At 50.0% G+C, this 18010-nt stretch overlaps 2 protein-coding genes across 3 annotated transcripts in view; both read left to right on the forward strand.

The window, feature by feature from the left end:
* Positions 1-6059, forward strand: part of Tpst2 (tyrosylprotein sulfotransferase 2) — a 38350-nt gene extending 32291 nt beyond the window's left edge. For both annotated transcript variants that reach the window (XM_021162365.1, XM_021162366.2), the window contains exons 4-7: positions 501-699; positions 2501-2551; positions 4093-4141; positions 5604-6059. In XM_021162365.1, the coding sequence (XP_021018024.1) occupies positions 501-699; positions 2501-2551; positions 4093-4134 (292 nt within the window). In that variant the 3' untranslated portion in view covers positions 4135-4141; positions 5604-6059. The remainder of the gene's footprint in view (positions 1-500; positions 700-2500; positions 2552-4092; positions 4142-5603) is intronic.
* An 11287-nt stretch (positions 6060-17346) lies between these two features.
* The window catches only part of Tfip11 (tuftelin interacting protein 11), a 12042-nt gene continuing 11378 nt past the window's right edge, over positions 17347-18010 (forward strand). The window contains exon 1 of the mRNA XM_021162813.1: positions 17347-17455. The gene's annotated coding sequence lies outside the window, so the exon portion shown is untranslated. The remainder of the gene's footprint in view (positions 17456-18010) is intronic.

An 18010-nucleotide genomic window follows, 5' to 3' on the forward strand; every position in this document is an offset into this window, starting at 1 on the left:
ATCCTGGAGGGTCCCTGGCCAGCCTAACCGGGCACAATGAAGTTAGTGAGACGGCCAAAAAGCAAAGTGGAGAAGTGATGGAGGACATCCACACCTGGAGGCTTTGTGAATACTCGTGAAAGACATGTGCACGTATGCACACAGGGGCATATGTACACGTGTATACACATGCACTCATACATGTTCACACAGGCAGGTGCACACACAGGCATGTGCACACATGCAATACATGTGTGCACACATGTACACGGGCATGTACACACGTATACATCATGCGAACACACATGCATACACATACATGTGAACTGCATCACTAGAGCACATGGCTCCTGACCACAGCTCCGCTTCTTCATACATGCAGCTTCCATGAGTCACAGCTCCCTGACAGTGCCCTCATAGCTGATGGGGAAGGGCACAGGGGTGCCCACCCATCCTGCTGCCCCATAGCCTCTGAGCAGGGAGTGTCCCCCAACCTGACAAGACTTGTCCTCTCTCCGCAGGATTGAGCGGTCCACGGACCAGGTCATCAAACCGGTGAACTTGGAAGCTCTCTCCAAGTGGACTGGCCACATCCCTAGAGATGTGGTGAGGGATATGGCTCAGATTGCCCCCATGCTGGCCCGGCTTGGCTATGACCCATATGCGAATCCGCCCAACTACGGGAACCCCGACCCCATTGTTATCAACAACACACACCGGGTGAGTGTGCACACATTGGAGAGTGTGAGCAGTTGTGTGCGCACACAGGAGAGTGAGCAAAGGCTCCGGCAGGAGGGGGACTCCAGCCTCAGGCTCCTGACCATCGTGTGTTCTGCCTGATGGAAATAATGCACAGATGCAGGGTTTCCCCTTTGGCTTGGCCAAAAGGAAGCTCAAGGCCCACAGGTGTCCCCTCGCCCTGTTCCTCTCAGAGCAGATCTGTTTTTGCCTCCAGTCTTACTTCACTGCATTTCCTGTTTCCCTGGCTACTCGTGTTCACGTGTAGTCCTGTTTACCCTTTCCTTTCTGCTGTCTCCCTGGCTCTGGGTGTGTGTGTGGATGTGTGTGTCCCTTCGAGTCTTGCAAGCAAACGCACGTAAAGAAAGAGTGGACACACTATTGTTCCCTCAGTTGTCATGTTGATTTCTCAGACTGGGAGCTGTTGAATTCCCTGTTCTCTATGGTGGAGATGGTTCAGGGGAAGTAGGTGGCTCTAGCACAGGCATGTTGCAAGAACAGGTCACTAGGTCACAGTCAAGTCTGCTTGGAGTCACCCAGCCCCTTGAGTGGTTTGAGCAGCTGACTTATGTCAATTAAAAATAAGAGTCTAGGTGCGGTCTGCTGGTGGAGTCCTTACCCAGCATGCCCGAGGCTCTGGGTTCCATCCCAAGTAACAATAGTCTAGAGCCCTCACAGTAACAGAAAGCCAGCCCTGGGCATCCAGAAGCATCCACAGCCCTTTTTTTCCATGTGTGTGAATGCAGTTGTGTGTGTGTGCCATGGGGTCGGGTCTAAAGCTCCCAAGAAAAGTCAGTTTCTTTTATACAGAATAGGAATCCTAGTGGATGCTGCTGTTGGATCAATCAGATCAATTGTGAGTTTCTGGCCTTGGCAAGGGCCCCCTGTCTTGATCTCCACGGTGTTCAGTCCCCATGGCAAAGGGACACCTCCAAGAAAATGCCATGTGGGAGCCAGTGGTTAGGCATGGGTGCTTGAGTGCTGCAGGCCGTCTGTCTCACCGTCGTGAGCCCTGGGCCTCGGTAGCTCTGTGATAAGAGTTGCACTCATGAGATTGTTCCAGTGTGGTTGGTTACTGTGGCTGCAAGCCGCAGGTGGCTGTGTCACAGGAGCTAGGCCACAGTCAGGGCACCGTCCACACCCTCAAGGCTTCAGTCTTACCCTCTGCCTGAGTACTTTCTCTTCTCTGACTAAGCTGGCTGGTTTTACTCGTACTTCGGGTCTCATCCCTTATGTGGTTGCAGAAACCCAGGGTCACTCCCAACTACACCCCTCTGCCTCACTGCCTTCCTGCCACATCCCATGGCTTCACAAGCCTGTGGTGTGGTTCATGAGCACTGTTACCTGCAAATCATCTGCGCCCCTGTTGGGAATAGAGGCTACAAGGGAACAAGAACTCCAGTCCCCTGATTAACACTGTCCCGTGTATGTAGAAAATAGGAGGCACTCAGTAAATGTTGCTGAAGGAAGATGGACAGATAGATGGATGGGTGGATGGGTGGACAGATGGGTGATAGATAGATGGACAGACTGATGGATTTGTGATGACTATATGGAATGATGGGTAGATGGGTGGGTTGATAGGATACATAGATGAATGGAGGGGAGGGGTGGGGACAAGAAATGTGTACCTGACAGGTGGATGGAGAGACAGACGGATGGTGGAGGGACAGATGTATGGGTGGAGGGACATATGTATGGGTGGTTGGATAGATGTGTCAGTGATGACCTGGATTTTACTCCCTGCCACTTCCCCCACAGTGACACTTATATTCTTTCCTAGGTCTTGAAAGGAGACTATAAAACGCCAGCCAATCTGAAAGGATATTTTCAGGTTAGAAAGTCAAAGTGGGGTTCTGCTTTTTGTTTCCCTGGCTGGGCCCCAGCTCAGAATTGGTCCATAGCTACACCACGTTGCCCTGGATGGATGGATAATGAATGGGTGGGTGGGTGGATGGATGGATGGATGGGTAGATGGATAGATAGGTGGATGCATGGATGGATGCATGGATGGATGGATGGATGGATGGATGGATGGATGGATGGATGATGGATGGGTGGGTGGATGGATGGATGGATGGATGGGTGGGTGGATGGATGGATGGGCAGGGCAGCGGATGACACTTCCCTGTCATAAGCCTAGGTAGTACTGGGTCAGGAGTGTCCGTAAGTGACTCATCCAGCCACAGTCAATCTCAGCAGTCTTTTTCTTGAGCCCCCTGTCCTCTGGCTGGAAGGTGCCTGGAGTCTGTGAGGACTTGATGTTTCTAACTTGAACCCCATCCACTTAAGGGGACAGTTACCAAGCACAATCCCCAGACACACTTTTCTAGAGCCGCAGGATCACAGGGCGTGTGGCCAAGTGGCCACAAGCCAGAGCCAGGTTTCCCTCAGTTCCCCACAGCTGGGCCCACCATCCTGAGGTACCCCTGAGGGTCCATCAGTGCAATGTCAGGATTAGCAGAGCTTCACCATCTGACAGCATGGGCTTTACTCTGCTAACATGATGCTCCTCTGGGGGCTGAGAGGCTGCCCTTCAAATGGTGGGATGGTCCTGAGACGAGTCACCTCGCGTGCCTGTTTGTTTTAGCATGTATGGTAGTGCATGTGTGTACATGTGATTACATGTTCACGTGCGAGGTGCAAACATCAGGCATCTTTCTTGATCTCTACCTTCTATTGTGAGGCAGAGTCTCACAGTGAATCTGGGGTTCACCGATTGGGCTGCACCAGCAGGCCAGCAAGCCCCAGGCATCCTCCTGCCTCCACCTTCCCAGCTGTGTGCCCCTTGTCTAGGTGGTTGGTGCTGGGGTCTGAACTCAGATCCTCAGGCTTGCATGCCAAGCACTTCAGCTGAGCATTCATTTTAGAAAAACAAAGCATGGGACCAGCCTATGGAAGTCGGCATTTTAATGGTCAGGTTATCAGTGTCGCAGTTCAGGGACAGCGGCTTTTGGCTCACTGTGTACATGTTTGTGCTGATTGTGCTTCTGTGGCATGCCCTGCTGTCCTGGGAGTCCCCTGTCTGCTGGATGAGGCGCTGACCCTGTTGGACGAGCACATTGTATTTACTGATGTGCCGAGCTACCCAGCTCAGATGCTTCCTTCCCATGAGTTCTGGATGTCCTATGTGGGGACCAAAACAAAAACAAAAACACCAAACGTGTTCTCTTAGATCACAGCTTTTAAGGACCGGGCTGGCACTGAGGGTGGGGCCTGGGAGTGTGGAACAGATGGGTACAAACAAAATATGGCCCCTGTCACCTAGGAGCTCCTAGGGACACAGCTACTGTCGCCTGTCTTGAGCACAGTGCCTCCTTAGAAGGGAAAAGTGAACCCAGTCACCCACCACTTGGTCTTCCCGTCTCCCTGCAGGTGAACCAGAACAGCACCTCCCCACACCTAGGAAGTTCGTGATTTCCAGGTGAGCTTTCCCCGCCTCGCCACAGAGCCTGCCAGCCCTGGCTGAGGTACCCGTCCTTTAAACCCTCTCTCTCTCTCGGATATGTCCACTAAGGTGGACAGACCCAGCCCCATCTCGTTTCCATGGTGACAGGCTAGGAAGCTATTTATAGAATGGAGGCTTACTCTGGGCTCTGGATTGGTGGGGGAGGGGGTTAATAGGGAATCAATGCTAGACCAAAGCAAAAGGAGGTTTTCTCCTGCTGGGAAGGAGCTGGAGGACCATGGAGATAGCGATCCTAAGCCTCACAGATACATGGTACAGCCTGTTGTATCCACCCAGATAAACAGCCTCAGCCTTAGCTCAGGGCAGCCAGTGTTCTCCGTAGTCATTGTTGGGCTCCTCTAAGAGTGTATGAGGGAGGTGTCAGGCCAAATGCTGCTCTGCACGAAAGAGACAAGAGGCCCACAGCTCCATCCCTGCAGAGAGCTCCATAGCCTTCTGTGTCACACAGCGGGAGGCTGGCTTCCTTCAGTCCTTTGTGCGGCCTCGGCACTGTCAGAGTGACTTTAGGTGCCTATTTCACTGAGAGGTCGGGAAAGGGATTTTGATCTGGGATGTCCAGACTCTGTGACTGTCAGGACTCCCTTGGTGGCTGTGCTGATGGCTTCACTCCAGAGAAAAGAGTACGGAAGAGAACCCCACCCCCTGACTGCTTCCCTCACCTCCTGCCATTCTGTTCGGATCCCAGACCAGCCTACAGCCAGTGCTAACCTGATTGGCCTTTAGATGAGATGCCACATACAGGGTTCACCAGCCAGCCCTGTGTGGATTGGCCCGGAATGGGTGTATCAATACCTCTTTTCTCTGAAACTCACTGTATCAAACACATCACTTTCTGAAGGGTTGGGGCTGTTGAAGCCAAGACTTCATGCAGCAATGCTCAGGCCTGGTTCATGCAGGCAGGAGATCTACCGAGGAGCTGTATTCTGCCCTCTTTTACATTGAGATGGGAAGATGGGACCTCACAGAGCCTGCCCACTGTGGCCTTGAACTCACTCTGTAGCCTCAACAGCCCTCAGAGAAGAGGATCTTTGAGGCCAGGTTAAAATGTAGATGAGAACCCAAGAGCCAGTTTTAAATATAGATTCTCCCTGGCCATCTGGTGTGTGTGTGTGTGTGTGTGTGTGTGTGTGTGTGTGTGTGTGTACGTACATGTGTGTACTGCACACCTGCACCCACATGTGCACAGACACACTAAAAATAAACTAGGTCCCATGTGACCATGTATACCTTTAATCTTATCACTTAGGAGGCAGAGTGGGCCAGATCTCTGTGAATTCTAGGCCAGCCTGGTCTACATATGGAGTTCTAGTACAGCCAGTGTTATTCAGCAAGACCTTGACTCAAAAAAACAAATAAAATAAACAAGCAGAAACTCTATTCCAGCGTTGCGGCGCTGACACCACCTCCCCCTTCTCAGTCCCCGCAGGGCTCAGACCTGCACACGGAAGCTGGACTAACCCAAGCACATGGCTTGCTCTCAGTCACGCCGGGCGGGGCCTGCCGGGTTGGAGCATTCGTATATCTCGGCCGAGGCGGGCTTGGAACCTCCGCTCCAGGACAGCACTGAGGAGGGAGAGACTACTTCCGCTTCAGAAACTTGGAGATTTTCTAATTTTTCTCTCCTTGGGAACTTTTTTTTTAAAGAATTGAATTTGCTATCTTCCCTAATGGACAGACCCCTTGGTGACCTCATCTCCTGGGACAAGACCCGAGACCCGTGCCTCTCCTTGACTGAACGTTGAACTCAAAGGATCTATTTAAGAGTTTAATATATGGGCTCTCCTTGCTCTAGTCCTACTCAGTTTCACAGAGAAAAGAAATTAATTATTTGAATAAAGTAGACAGGCTGCTGTCTGTGCCTTACTTCACACGAGTGAGTAGGTTTCTTCTCTTCCTCACAAGTGGGAACTGGTGATGCTGTAGAACATGGCGACACTGCTGCTGCAGCCACCGCTGGGCTCACAGGCAGAGTCCAGAAGGATCACTGGGGGGTAAAGTTTGTGTGCACATGGGTAATTCTCTCCATGAGGATGAATGACAACAAGGACTAGCGGGTCAGACAGCCAGGTTTCTTTGGAGATGAAGCAAGCCGACTTGACAGATCATATCCACCAGCCCCTCTGAAGCATGTGGCCTGAGGCTGGCTCTGCCCTCTGGAGGGTGTGGGCTGGGGCTCCCTTCTTACATGGTTTTTCTTGCAGACCTTATAGACACTTCTCTGAGGGAAAATGTACCAGGCGATCTCTCTGGAAACACCAAAGACCCATTTTCTTTTAGCCCCGGGCCTGCTGGGTGGTCCCTAGATGCTCTGTAACCAGCTGGACCAAGAACAACTTCATAAGAGCTCAGAAGCTTTGCCTGGCTTCCTGGGAGCAGCCATGAGGCTTAGGGAGGCCATGGCTTGCAGAGTCCTGGGGGTATAGATTTTAGAGGCAGGCTGATTTTGTGTTGCTCCCATACCTGACGTAAGCAACAGCAGATTTATGTTGGCCCATAGTTCCCATCATGGCAGGACGCATGCAACAGACTTCAAGTCACAGTTGGCAGTGAAGCTAGAAAGGGAGTCCCAGGACTCAATTGGTTGCCCTTCCTCTTGAGTCTGACCCCCAGCTGTGGGATGCTGCTGCCCACATGCAGGGCTAGTCTCTTTCTTTTAGCTCGCCTGAGTGTGTCTGAAAAAGTCCCTGCAGACATCCAGAGCTCTGGTCAGGCGATCTCCCAGGTGCCTCTACACTCAGCCTCAGGCGATTACTAACAACGATCAAGGGTGACAGGGCCGATGTTCCTGTGCCGCAGCGTCTGACTCTTCTTCCAACTAGTGAGAGGTAGCCAGGCCTCTGAGGTGTGTTGGCACACATGTACTACATACTACGTGTAGAGGTCAGAAGACAGCTTGTGGGAGTCTTCACCACGTGTAGGGCCAGGGACTGAATTGAGGTAGTCAGACTCAGCAACAAGCACCTTTACCTGTGGCTTCTGAGAGTTTTCTGTTCATTCTGTGACATCCTCAGTTTGCCTGGTGTGCCTCCTTCCACACGACCCCTGCCCTGCTGATACCAGGCACTCCTGGCACACACATCCATGGAGCCTGCCCCTGCAGCCTCTGCTGGGCATTTACAGGATCAGCCAAGTGTGACTAATACCTGAGAAAACTGTTGACTGCTTGGCCTGCTTCTGGTCAGGTGAGCCAAGCACGGTGTACCCTAGTGAAAGCCAGGCTAGACAATTTGAAACCCTGTCTTGAATTTTTTTCAATCTTTTTAATGTTTAATTCTGTGTATGTGTTTGTGGGCTCGGGCATGTGTGGGATACACACAGCCACACATGGCTTTACATGGGTGCAGAGGTTCCAAACTCATCCTTCATACACGAGAGTATGTTTTCCACAGTGTTCTACTGTATGAGGCATTGTTAAGTCATGGAGAGGAGATTCAAAGTACAAAGGCCAGGGAGGGTTCGATCCCTGGGATCCATGGAAAGCTGGAATACGTTAGAAGTAATAGAGCTTCCGTGCATCCTCCTCAAGGTTCACACCCGTGCGCCTGACATCCAGTTGCAGGAGGGGTCACAGCAGTGGCTGTGTACCTGCCCATGGTTACAGAGTTTTTAATCAACTGCTTCTGTTATTGTTGACAGCCTGTGCCCGTCAGCTCCTCTGGAGAACTTAGTAATTTCCGTTTTTGAAAGCTGGTGAGAGGGGGTCTGTGGGTAAGATTCCTTCCTGGGGGAGGTGTGAACAGTGTCCCCCCCCCCAATCCTGACAAACCAGGATCCCACCACAGTTCACCCTGGGAACCAAAACATAAGAAGCATGGGGGAGGGACTGCTGGCAGCCGTGTGAGTGCCTCGGAGCAGACAGTGGGAAGTCCTCACACACGTATGGATAGTAAACTTCCCTTAGTCTTTCCTGCCTTTATCCAGCCCCTCCTTGGGGCTCTGGGCCAAGTACAGTTAGGACAAGATCTCAGACAATGCTTGGGAGGGCCCAGTAACTTCCCACTCTGAGGGAAAGTCCACGGTCAACAAGCCTGAGTATGGTGATCGTGTGAGCAGACACAGCTGCTCTCTTGCAGATGGCTGCACTTTGGCTTGGAGACAAGCACCTCACAAGAGACACTTGCCACAAAGCAGGGTGATGTTCATCCCAGGAACCCACTTGGTGGAAGAGAACCAATAACTAACTCCTTCAAGTTGACTTCTGACATCTCCATTCTCTCTCTCTCTCTCTCTCTCTCTCTCTCTCTCTCTCTCTCACACACACACACACACACACATACACTAGTGCATGCACACACATGAACGAATACAGCACAGAGGGTGGAGGGAGAGGAGGGAGGGAGAGAAAAAATAAATTTAAAAATTAAACAAAACTCTCAAAGCTGGGTATGACACACATCTGCAGTCCTAATACAGGCAGGAAGATCGAAAGTTCAAGGCCAGCCTTGGCTACATGGTGAGTTCTATCTCAAAAGGCAAGACAAACCTGGACTGTTGATTCATGACTTTAATCCTAGCATGCAGGTGGGCAGAGACAGATGGATCTCTGAATTTGAGACCAGCCTGGACTACATAGTGGAGCTCCAATCTCAAGTTTAATGTGTGTGTGTGTGTGTATTTATATATATTCATTCTTGAGCTGATATTTTTGATTCTTGGGGCTCAGTGATAGAGTACTTACCTAGCATGCATCAGGTCCTGCCCCCAGCATACACACCAACCCTTCCTGGGCTACTGCACAGATGACTAGGGAGATCCAATGGTTAATTTTAACTTGCCACAAACTAGAGTATCGACCCTCCCCTGCAGAACTGTCCTGGTTGCCTTGATTGACATGGGAAGACCAACCTTAATTGTGGATGGTACCTCTGGCAGCCATCTCAATGAAGAGAGATAAGGAAATGAAAATCATCTGCCTTCTGCTCTTATGGCCTCCCTGACACTGCCGGGTTGACTGACATCAGAACTGGAGCCTGGGCTTCCATTGTGCACTGACCAGCAGCTTTCCAGGAGCCTTCCAGAGTATTGGAAGCAGATGAGATGGTGGAGGTAGGTACCAGCCCAGGGAATGGGCAACTGCTGGGTTGTCCGGTCTCAGATGTGAGACAGTGGTTGATATTATTGTAACATAAGCTGACTTAATCAGTTCGTTTGCTGTATCTATTCATCCTGTTGACTCCACTCCTCTAGAGAACCCTGACTAGTACGATGAGTAAGAGGCCTGCTCTGTAATCTCCAGGACCTGAGTTTGAATCCCTGGCCCTCACAAATCTGGGCGTGTATGTATGTGCCTGTAGTCCCAACCCTGAGGTGGTGGCAGTGACACATGGATCTTGAGAACTTGGTGGCTAGCCAGTCCCACTGACAGAGTGAACTTCAGGTTCAATGAGAACTTACCTCAAGGCAATAATATGGAGAGTACGCATGCACATGGTCATTTGCACCCACACATCTGTGCATGCATCACACACACACACACACACACACACACACACACACACACACCATATAACACACAATACTAACCTGTCTGTCTTGGTTAGGGTTTTACTGCTGTGAACAGAGACCATGACCATGGCAAGTCTTATAAAGAACATTTAATTGGGGCTGGTTTACAGGTTCAGAGGTTCAGTCCATTATCATCAAGGCAGGAACATGGCAGCATCCATGCAGGCATGGTGCAGGAGGAGCTGAGAGTTCTACATCTTCATCTGAAGGCTGCTAGCAGAAGACTGGCTTCCAGGCAACCAGGGTGAGGATCTTAAAACCCATGTCCAGCCGGGGCGTGGTGGCGCACGCCTTTAATCCCAGCACTCGGGAGGCAGAGGCAGGCGGATTTCTGAGTTCGAGGCCAGCCTGGTCTACAAAGTGAGTTCCAGGACAGCCAGGGCTATACAGAGAAACCCTGTCTCGAAAAAAAAAAAAAAAAAACCAACAAAAAAACCAAAAAAACAACCACAGTGTGTCCACAGTGTGACACACCTACTCCAGAAAGGCCACACCTACTCCAACAGAGCCACACCTCCTCCAACAGGGCCATACCTACTCCATCAGGACCACTCCTCCAACAAGGCCACATTTACTCCAACAGGGCCATACCCACTCCAACAAGGCTACACCTCCTCCAACAGGGCCACACCTATTCCAACAGGGCCACACCTTCTAATAGTGCCACTCCCTGGGCTGAGCGCGTACAAACCACCACATCTTTGGCTCACATATTTGATCCCAGCACTCAGGAGGCAGAGGCAGGGGATCTCTGTGAATTGATGCCAAACCTTAGCAAGCTCTAAGCCAGCCAGGAGACAACATCAAAAACCCCTTCCTATATGTATCCAAAAAGGAGCCCCTGTCTCCAAGGATGAACACTCCTAGGGGCACAGGAGGCTCATGGCTGGGCAGCAGAAAACATTCAGATCTTCCCCGTGCCTCCCGCTGGGCTGTGTGCAGAGAGCTATCTTTGTGGCACCTTTGGTTTTGAGTAAAGCTCCAATGGCAGACACTGACAGTCTTGCCTTCCAGAAGTTTCCTCATTCTTAGCCAGAGTGCCCGGAGGCTTCCTGAATACCTAGTAGGTGGTCTCTACACTCATAGCAGAGCTTCCTTACCACATGGCGGCCTAAGATAATCAGGCTTCCCATAGTGTCCAGGCTTCCCTGAACAGATGTTTCAGCAGTGACTGGTAATTTTTCTTTTTCTTTTTTTAAATTTTTTTTTCTTTTTTTTTTTAATTTATTTATTTGACGCATGCCTTTAATCCNAGCACTTGGGAGGCAGAGGCAGGCGGATTTCTGAGTTCGAGGCCAGCCTGGTCTACAAAGTGAGTGCCAGGACAGCCAGGGCTACACAGAGAAACCCTGTCTCGAAAAACCAAAAAAAAAAAAAATATATTTATTTGATGTATATGAGTATACTGTAGCTGTCTTTAGACACACCAGAAGAAGGCATTAGATCCCATTACAAGATGATTGTGAGCCATCATGTGGTCGCTGGGAATCGAACTGAGGACCTCTGGAAGAGCAGTCAGTGCTCTTAACCACTGAGCCATCTCTCCAGCCCTGGCAATTTCTCAAAATGAGCCTGCAGTCTTCTGCTTCAGTTTACCTGGAGTCCTCCCTCCGTGAAGAGATAGAAGAATACACAGAGGGGGGAGGGGAGAGTCACTTATAGAGGGGAAGGCAGACAGACACAGGGCATCCCCTCAGACACGCTCATTGTAAGAAACACACTGAGTAGGCAGAGGTCGTTCCTTTGGTACTGCCCACTAGTTGTTGAGCTAGGTTCTCTAGCTGGCCTGGAACTGGCCCAGGAGGCTAGATCGGCTGATAAGCAAGCCTGAAAGATTCCACTATCTCTGCCTACCCAGGGCTGAGATTAAATGTGCCTGCCTTCAGCCCACTCTGTAGACCAGGTTGGCTTCCAACTCAGAGATCTGCCTGCCTGTCTCCCAATCGCTGGGACTTAAGGTGTGCGCCACCACACCTAGCTTAGGTCCTCAGGCTTTGAAGGCAAGCTTTTACCCATCAAGCTACTTCCCCAGCACACCTGTGTGCTTTAAGACTTTTTCTAAATATTTTTATTTTTATATGCATGGCTGTTTTGTCCATGTGCATGTCTGCGGACCTGCATGCGTGCCTGGTGCTCAGGGAGGCAGAAGAGGGCACTGGAGCTGCCTCTGGAACTGGACTTCCAGACAGTTGTAAGCCACTGTGTGGGTGCTGGTAACTGAACCCAGGTCCTGGGCAAGAGAAAGAAGTGCTGCTCTAAGTGCTGAGCTGTGTCTCCAACCCCTCCGCCACACCATGGGTGCCTCCAAGAGTCCTGGCTTTGCAGATCTCATCAGGCAAGCCAGCTCTCTGTAGCGCAGGGCCTCCTGAGAGACAAACCGTGCGCAGAGCATTTTAAGGGAAACCAGGTTTGCTGATCTCAGCCCATCTGGGTTTCCAATCCTGCCAAGTTCAGTACATCGTGTCTATTTTTGTAACAGACTTCAGAATAGGAACGGGACCTGTGCCACGGCATAATGTCACCACCGTCCTAAGAAAAAGTACATGTGCTAGACTTTAAATATATCAGCCTTAAAATTGCCACCTAAGGATTGTTTCTATGGTACCAGCCTATTTAAAGTTGTAACTGAGCCAGGCTCCCCACACCCGACACCATCTTTTGAGTGGATGAAGAAACTGCACGGGGAGTGGTCAGGAGCATGGGTAGTGGGATGGCAATGGAGGCACTCTGTGTTATCTTAGAGAAGAAAGTGGATATCTTGAAGCTGATCTCCTGCATTGCTGGGTTCAGGCCTGGTTCTGTTCTTCAACTTGCTGCACGATGCAAACATTTGCCCTCTTCCATGGATGGGGGCGGGAGGGATGAACCGTGGGTGTCTGAGGGCCCTGTCATACTCCTGATGAGCCTTGTTGTTTATAATCCCCATCTGAGACAGCTACAAGTGTGAGTACCTCCCTGGGAATCTAGACACAGGCCTGGATGTCCCTAAGTCCCAAGGCTAGTATTCGAATTGAGACATCTTTGGGCGGGGGTGGGTTCCATACAGCGTTTTAGGCAACAGGCTGTGTAACCCTAGCTGTCCTGGAACTCACTCTGTACACCAGGCTGGTCTCAAGCTCAGAGGTCCTCTTGCCTTTACCTGCCAAGTGCTGGGATTAAAGGCGTGTGATGCTTCCATCCGGCCTTGAACTGAGAAATCTTGATGAGAAAAGGGCATAGCAACAACCTTTGAGGTTGGGGGCTTTCCATGTAGAGTGAAGTCGCTGGCTTAAGTTCCAGGGTCTCCTGTCACTTCTAAGAAAGAAAGAAAGAAAGAAAGAAAGAAAGAAAGAAAGAAAGAAAGAAAGAAAGAAAGAAAGAAAGAAAGAAAGAAAGAAAGAAAGAGAAAGAAGGGAGGGAGGGAGGGAGGGAGGAAGGAAGGAAGGAAGGAAGGAAGGAAGGAAGGAAGGAAGGAAGGAAGGAATAAACTAGCTGTGATGGCTATGGCTTTTCTCAGTTGTCAACTTGATTGTGTCTAGAATGAACTACACTCCAGAAATTGGGGGGGGGGGCACCTGTGATCCCCATCTTGAGGGAGGAAGACAACATGCCTTCCATCTGGATCTTGAGACTGGAAGACCTTGCTGCTTTTGATGCAGATCTTGAGGTGGGATGACACACGCTCTTATTCGGGATCAGCACACACCTTCAGTCTGGGCCACACCTTCTGCTGGAGGCCTATAAAAGGATAATGGAGGAAGGAGGATTTGTTCATCTTTGTCTGCTTGCACTCCCTTTGCCCACACATCCATTGGACTCCCTACTTCTTCAGGATTCCAGCTTATAGAGCAGACCAGCTGAGACACTCAGCCTTGTGGTACTGAGCAGCTACTAGACTCGTTCCATTCACAGCTGCCCAACGATGCTAGGTTAGTTGGACTGCAGCCTGTAAGTCATCCCAATTAATTCCATATCTATTATATATATATATATATATATATATATATATATATATATATATATATATAATACCCTAATACACTAGCCTTGGGATTTGGGGACAGCCAGGCTCATGTCTCTGAAATCTCTGCATCCTCAAAAAAGTATAAAGACCCCTATTTCTCCCTTGTGGGTTCTGAGTCCTCTACAGGAAGCCCTTGCCTTACTGTCTGCCTCTGGTACTGGAACCCTGAACTCTCCTCAGAGCCTCTACCATGCTACTGTCTGTCTGTCCATTGTGTTGATAGCTGTTCTAACGAACTCGTTACTAACAAGCGATCTGTTTTGGTGTTCCTCTTAATGTTCCCTGCAAATCCTTCAACCATGTTGCTTAGTACACTGTTTGTGTCCAGCTTCTAGGAACTCAGTACATTTTAAAAGGATTAGTGAATGAATGAATGAATGAATGAATCTACCAGCCAGTTCAAAATATCCTAGTTGGCTTTAGTTGCTAAGTTGACACAGTCATGTGAAAGGAAAGTTTTGATGAATTATCCAGATCAGACTGGCCTGTGAGCATACCTATTCTGAAAGGTCTTGATTGTTACTGTTGGCATCTGAAAATCCAAAAGAAATCCAAGACATCACAAGACTCCAGCAAAGCAAGATCTTTATTTTACTTATGGAGCAAAAACTGACCCATCAGGGACAACAGCACAGACTCAGGAGCTGGCTGCATCTTCAAACATTCGTCTTAATAAATATTGTACTCCGGCTGCTACTGGTCAGTCAGGGCCACAGAACAGACTCAGAACAGACTCAGGAGCTGAACTGAGTCCTCACGCCAGAATGTTATGGAGTTTTAAAGCCCAAGGTCCACAAACATCTGTGCCAAGTGACAGTCAGAACCATTTGTTCATGGTTAGGAACAAATCATTGTGCTTAGTGGTATGGAAAAAGAATGAGGAAATTGGCTAGCCAAAGGGAGAGTTCCCCTTAGAGTCTGGGAATCTGAACTTCATTTCACCTTGTGACCAAAATGGAGTCTGAAAACAAAATGGCGGTACTTAGGATAAGCCTCATTTGTTTGACCGTAGCATTACTGAATGCAGGAGGACCCCGCACCATGGCAGATGGTTCTGGGCTGTATAAACACAAGCCTTTGAATGAGCCAGAGCATTCAACAAGCAGCGTTCCTCCACGGTTCCTGCCTGGAGTTCCTGTCCAGATTTCTCTCAACCACAGACTCATTAGAGATGCCTCTAGGGCAGTGGTTCTTGACCTTCCTAAGGCTGCAACCCTTTAATACAGTTCCTCATGTTGTGGTGACACCCAACCATAAAATTGTTTTTATTGCTACTCCTCACTGTAATTTTGCTACTGCTACAATTCATAATGTAAACATTTTTGGAGATAAGAGGCTTGCCAAAGGGATCATGACATGAGCTGAGAACCACTTCTCTAAGTGGGGCCCATGCTTTTGTCTCCTTCCTTAAGGGTTAGCCTAGTGGGGGCAAATCAAGGAACTGCTTAAAGGTGCTCACCTTAAACTAATGTACATTCCCAGAACATCCAGAGTTCTGATGCAGAAGGGTATAACTATTCCTTTTTGTTCTTGTTGTCGTCGTTCTCCTCCTCCTCCTCCTCTCCTCTTTCTTCTCCCTCTCTCTCAACAAGGTCTCATTATTTACCCCTAGATGTCCTGGAAATCTAGGCCAGGTTTCACTGAGATCCAATCACCTCTGCCTCCCCCAGTGCTGGGATTAAAGGTGTGTGTCGCCAGGTTTCTTTTCCTTTCTAGTCTTTTCCACTTGGATTCTGGTCACAGCCTAAGTGTGAGAAGTTTTTTTGTTTGTTTGTTTGTTTTGTTTTTATCAAAGATGGCTAGCTTGCCTAAGGTCCAGTATTCCATAGTCTGTGCCCCTGGCCCCATCTTGTGACATTCCTGTAGTTTATGTCAAGCCCCAAATACCAGGCATTTTTTGATACTTGCTGGTCATAAGCTTCCTCTTGGTGAGGTTTATGCTGTGCCAATCCCATCAAAATGACGCTGAGCTCCTACCAACGGGATGAGTCACCCGATAGCACTTGCGTCAGAATGGAATGGAACGGAAGTACCCTTGCAGCTTGCCTGTGCTTGTCTGCCAACTTGGGGTCACTGCCTTCCTGGTTTACTTTCACTTAGTTCACACGCAGGGATATTCTTTTCCAACACAAGTATGCTTTCAACTTCCCTGTACTGGGATCCCTTGCTCATGCTCTGAAGGCCCCCTCCCTGCTCGTGGCCGACCTCCACACTGGCTCTCCCACACCACCATGCCTCTTCCCTTCTCCGTTCTCTTCGGGGCAGCTATGAGTTACAATTTGCCTGGAGCTCCCGCCCCCCACCCCCAACCCTGGCCCCACTGCCCGCCCTCAGCTTTCTCTGTATCAGTTCTTAGATGCTTTCATTCACGTGACCATAAACCCAAGAAGGTACCCTGATCCCACAGAATCACATTGGCTCTGACGGACTCCCCATGAACCTGACTAACAAATCCTCCTGCATGTTTTTTGGTTTTTATTGCTGTATTGTAAAGACCATACCCAAGAGCAATTTGGGAAGGAAATTGATTTATTTGCTTTACAGATTACAGTCCAAAGCAGACACTTTTAAAAAGAACTTAAGTAGAAGCCACGGAGGGAACGCTGCTTATTGACTTGCCCCCTGTGCTTACAGCGCCCAGGACTACAGGGGAGGCCCCACCCACAATGGGCTGGGCCGTCCCACATCAATCATGAATCAAGCAAACGACCCCAGTCTTGCCTACCGGCCATCCGATGGAAGCACTGAGTCCTTTTCCTAGATATCTCTAGTGTGTATCAAGCTGACAGTGTATCAAGCTGATAGGGAAAAACAAAAATAAGTCCAGCCAACAACAAAACCCACCAGGACCCAGCCTTTTAGGGTATTAGAGAAAACGAATTAGTTTCACAACCAGAGATGGCACCAGACTATGTATAGATTTGTAAGATGTGTAAAAAGATGAAATATGCCCTTCGTGGGTCGCGTTGGCACACACCTTTAAGGCCAGCACTCGGGAGGCAGAGGCAGGCAGATCTCCCGAGTTCGAGGCTAGCCTGGTCTATACAATGAGTCCCAGGACAGTCAGGGCTACACAGAGAAACCCTGTCTTTTTTTTTTTTTTTTTTTTGTTTTGTTTTGTTTGTTTTTCGAGACAGGGTTTCTCTGTGTCGCCCTGGTTGTCCTGGAACTCACTTTGTATGTAGACCAGGCTGGCCTCGAACTAAGAAATCCTCCTGTCTCTGCCTCCCAAGTGCTGGGATTAAAGGCGTGCGACACCACGGCCGGCTGAGAAACCCTGTCTTGAAAATTCACAAAACCAAAACCAAAGCAAACCAACAAGAACCCCCAATTCCGTTCTTTCCCAGCGGCAGAGAAATAACTAGAGGAGAGAGGAGAACAATAAAACTGCTTCCTGGAGAGAACTCGACATGGGGTCGCGAGGACATTTTAATCTCTCAGTGTCCCCGTGAGGCTGGTAACGCTAAGTAAGACTCCAAAGCCCGGCGACCGCTCGCCCTGGAACCAGACGGCAACACAACCTCAGTTTCGATGGGAACCGGAAACAGCGCGAGGCGGGATCACAGGCCCTTCCGGGAATGCAGACACGCCCCCTCCGGCGTGAAGTCGCAGCCCGGGCAACAGCGCGCCACTTCCGCCTCTGAGCGATGACGTATTTCCGATGCGCCGGTAAAGGCCACATCCGGGTTTGGCTGGCGGAACCCTCGCAGGTTCGGGGACGCTGGGCGAAGGCTGTGTGGCTCTCGCGGATGCTGAGCGAGGTGAGCAGGCGGCGGGGTGACGTCCCGGGAGTGCGGGCGGAGGCTCCGAGGCTCCGCGACGACGGCTTTACGGTTTCCCTGAGCTCCGGGCCCGCTGCTGACATTGAGCTGAGCGTCTCCTGCCCCCTGTGTGCTGGGGAGGTGGCAGTGTTGTAATCGCGTGGGCCCAGGGATTCCTGCTCCTTTGAGGGACTGTGCACTCAACGTGCGCTAGTTGCTGCGGTCGGATCCTGTTGAGTTTAGCCAGTGCATAGTGAGGAGGAAGGGCGGGGGGAGATGTTGGTCACCGCGGAGCCGTTTTCCCGCTGTCAGTCACTGGTGTCACATAGTGAGGATGTTAACTGTGCAATGCACAGTGTCGGGTCGGGACCTTTGAATGTGATAACCACACTCAGAGGTGTTCATAGAGGCGCGATTTAGACTCAGGCTGGGGTGTTAAGCGTTGCTGATTTTCACAATCATTCACTTCGCAGTCCTGACTGGTAATGACTGTGAACTTGAAACCCGATCATGGAGTGGAAGAAGTTGTTTTTTTTTTTTTTTTTTTTTTTTTTT

This window comes from Mus caroli, chromosome 5 (genome assembly GCF_900094665.2).
Source record: "Mus caroli chromosome 5, CAROLI_EIJ_v1.1, whole genome shotgun sequence".
Lineage (NCBI taxonomy): Eukaryota > Metazoa > Chordata > Mammalia > Rodentia > Muridae > Mus > Mus caroli.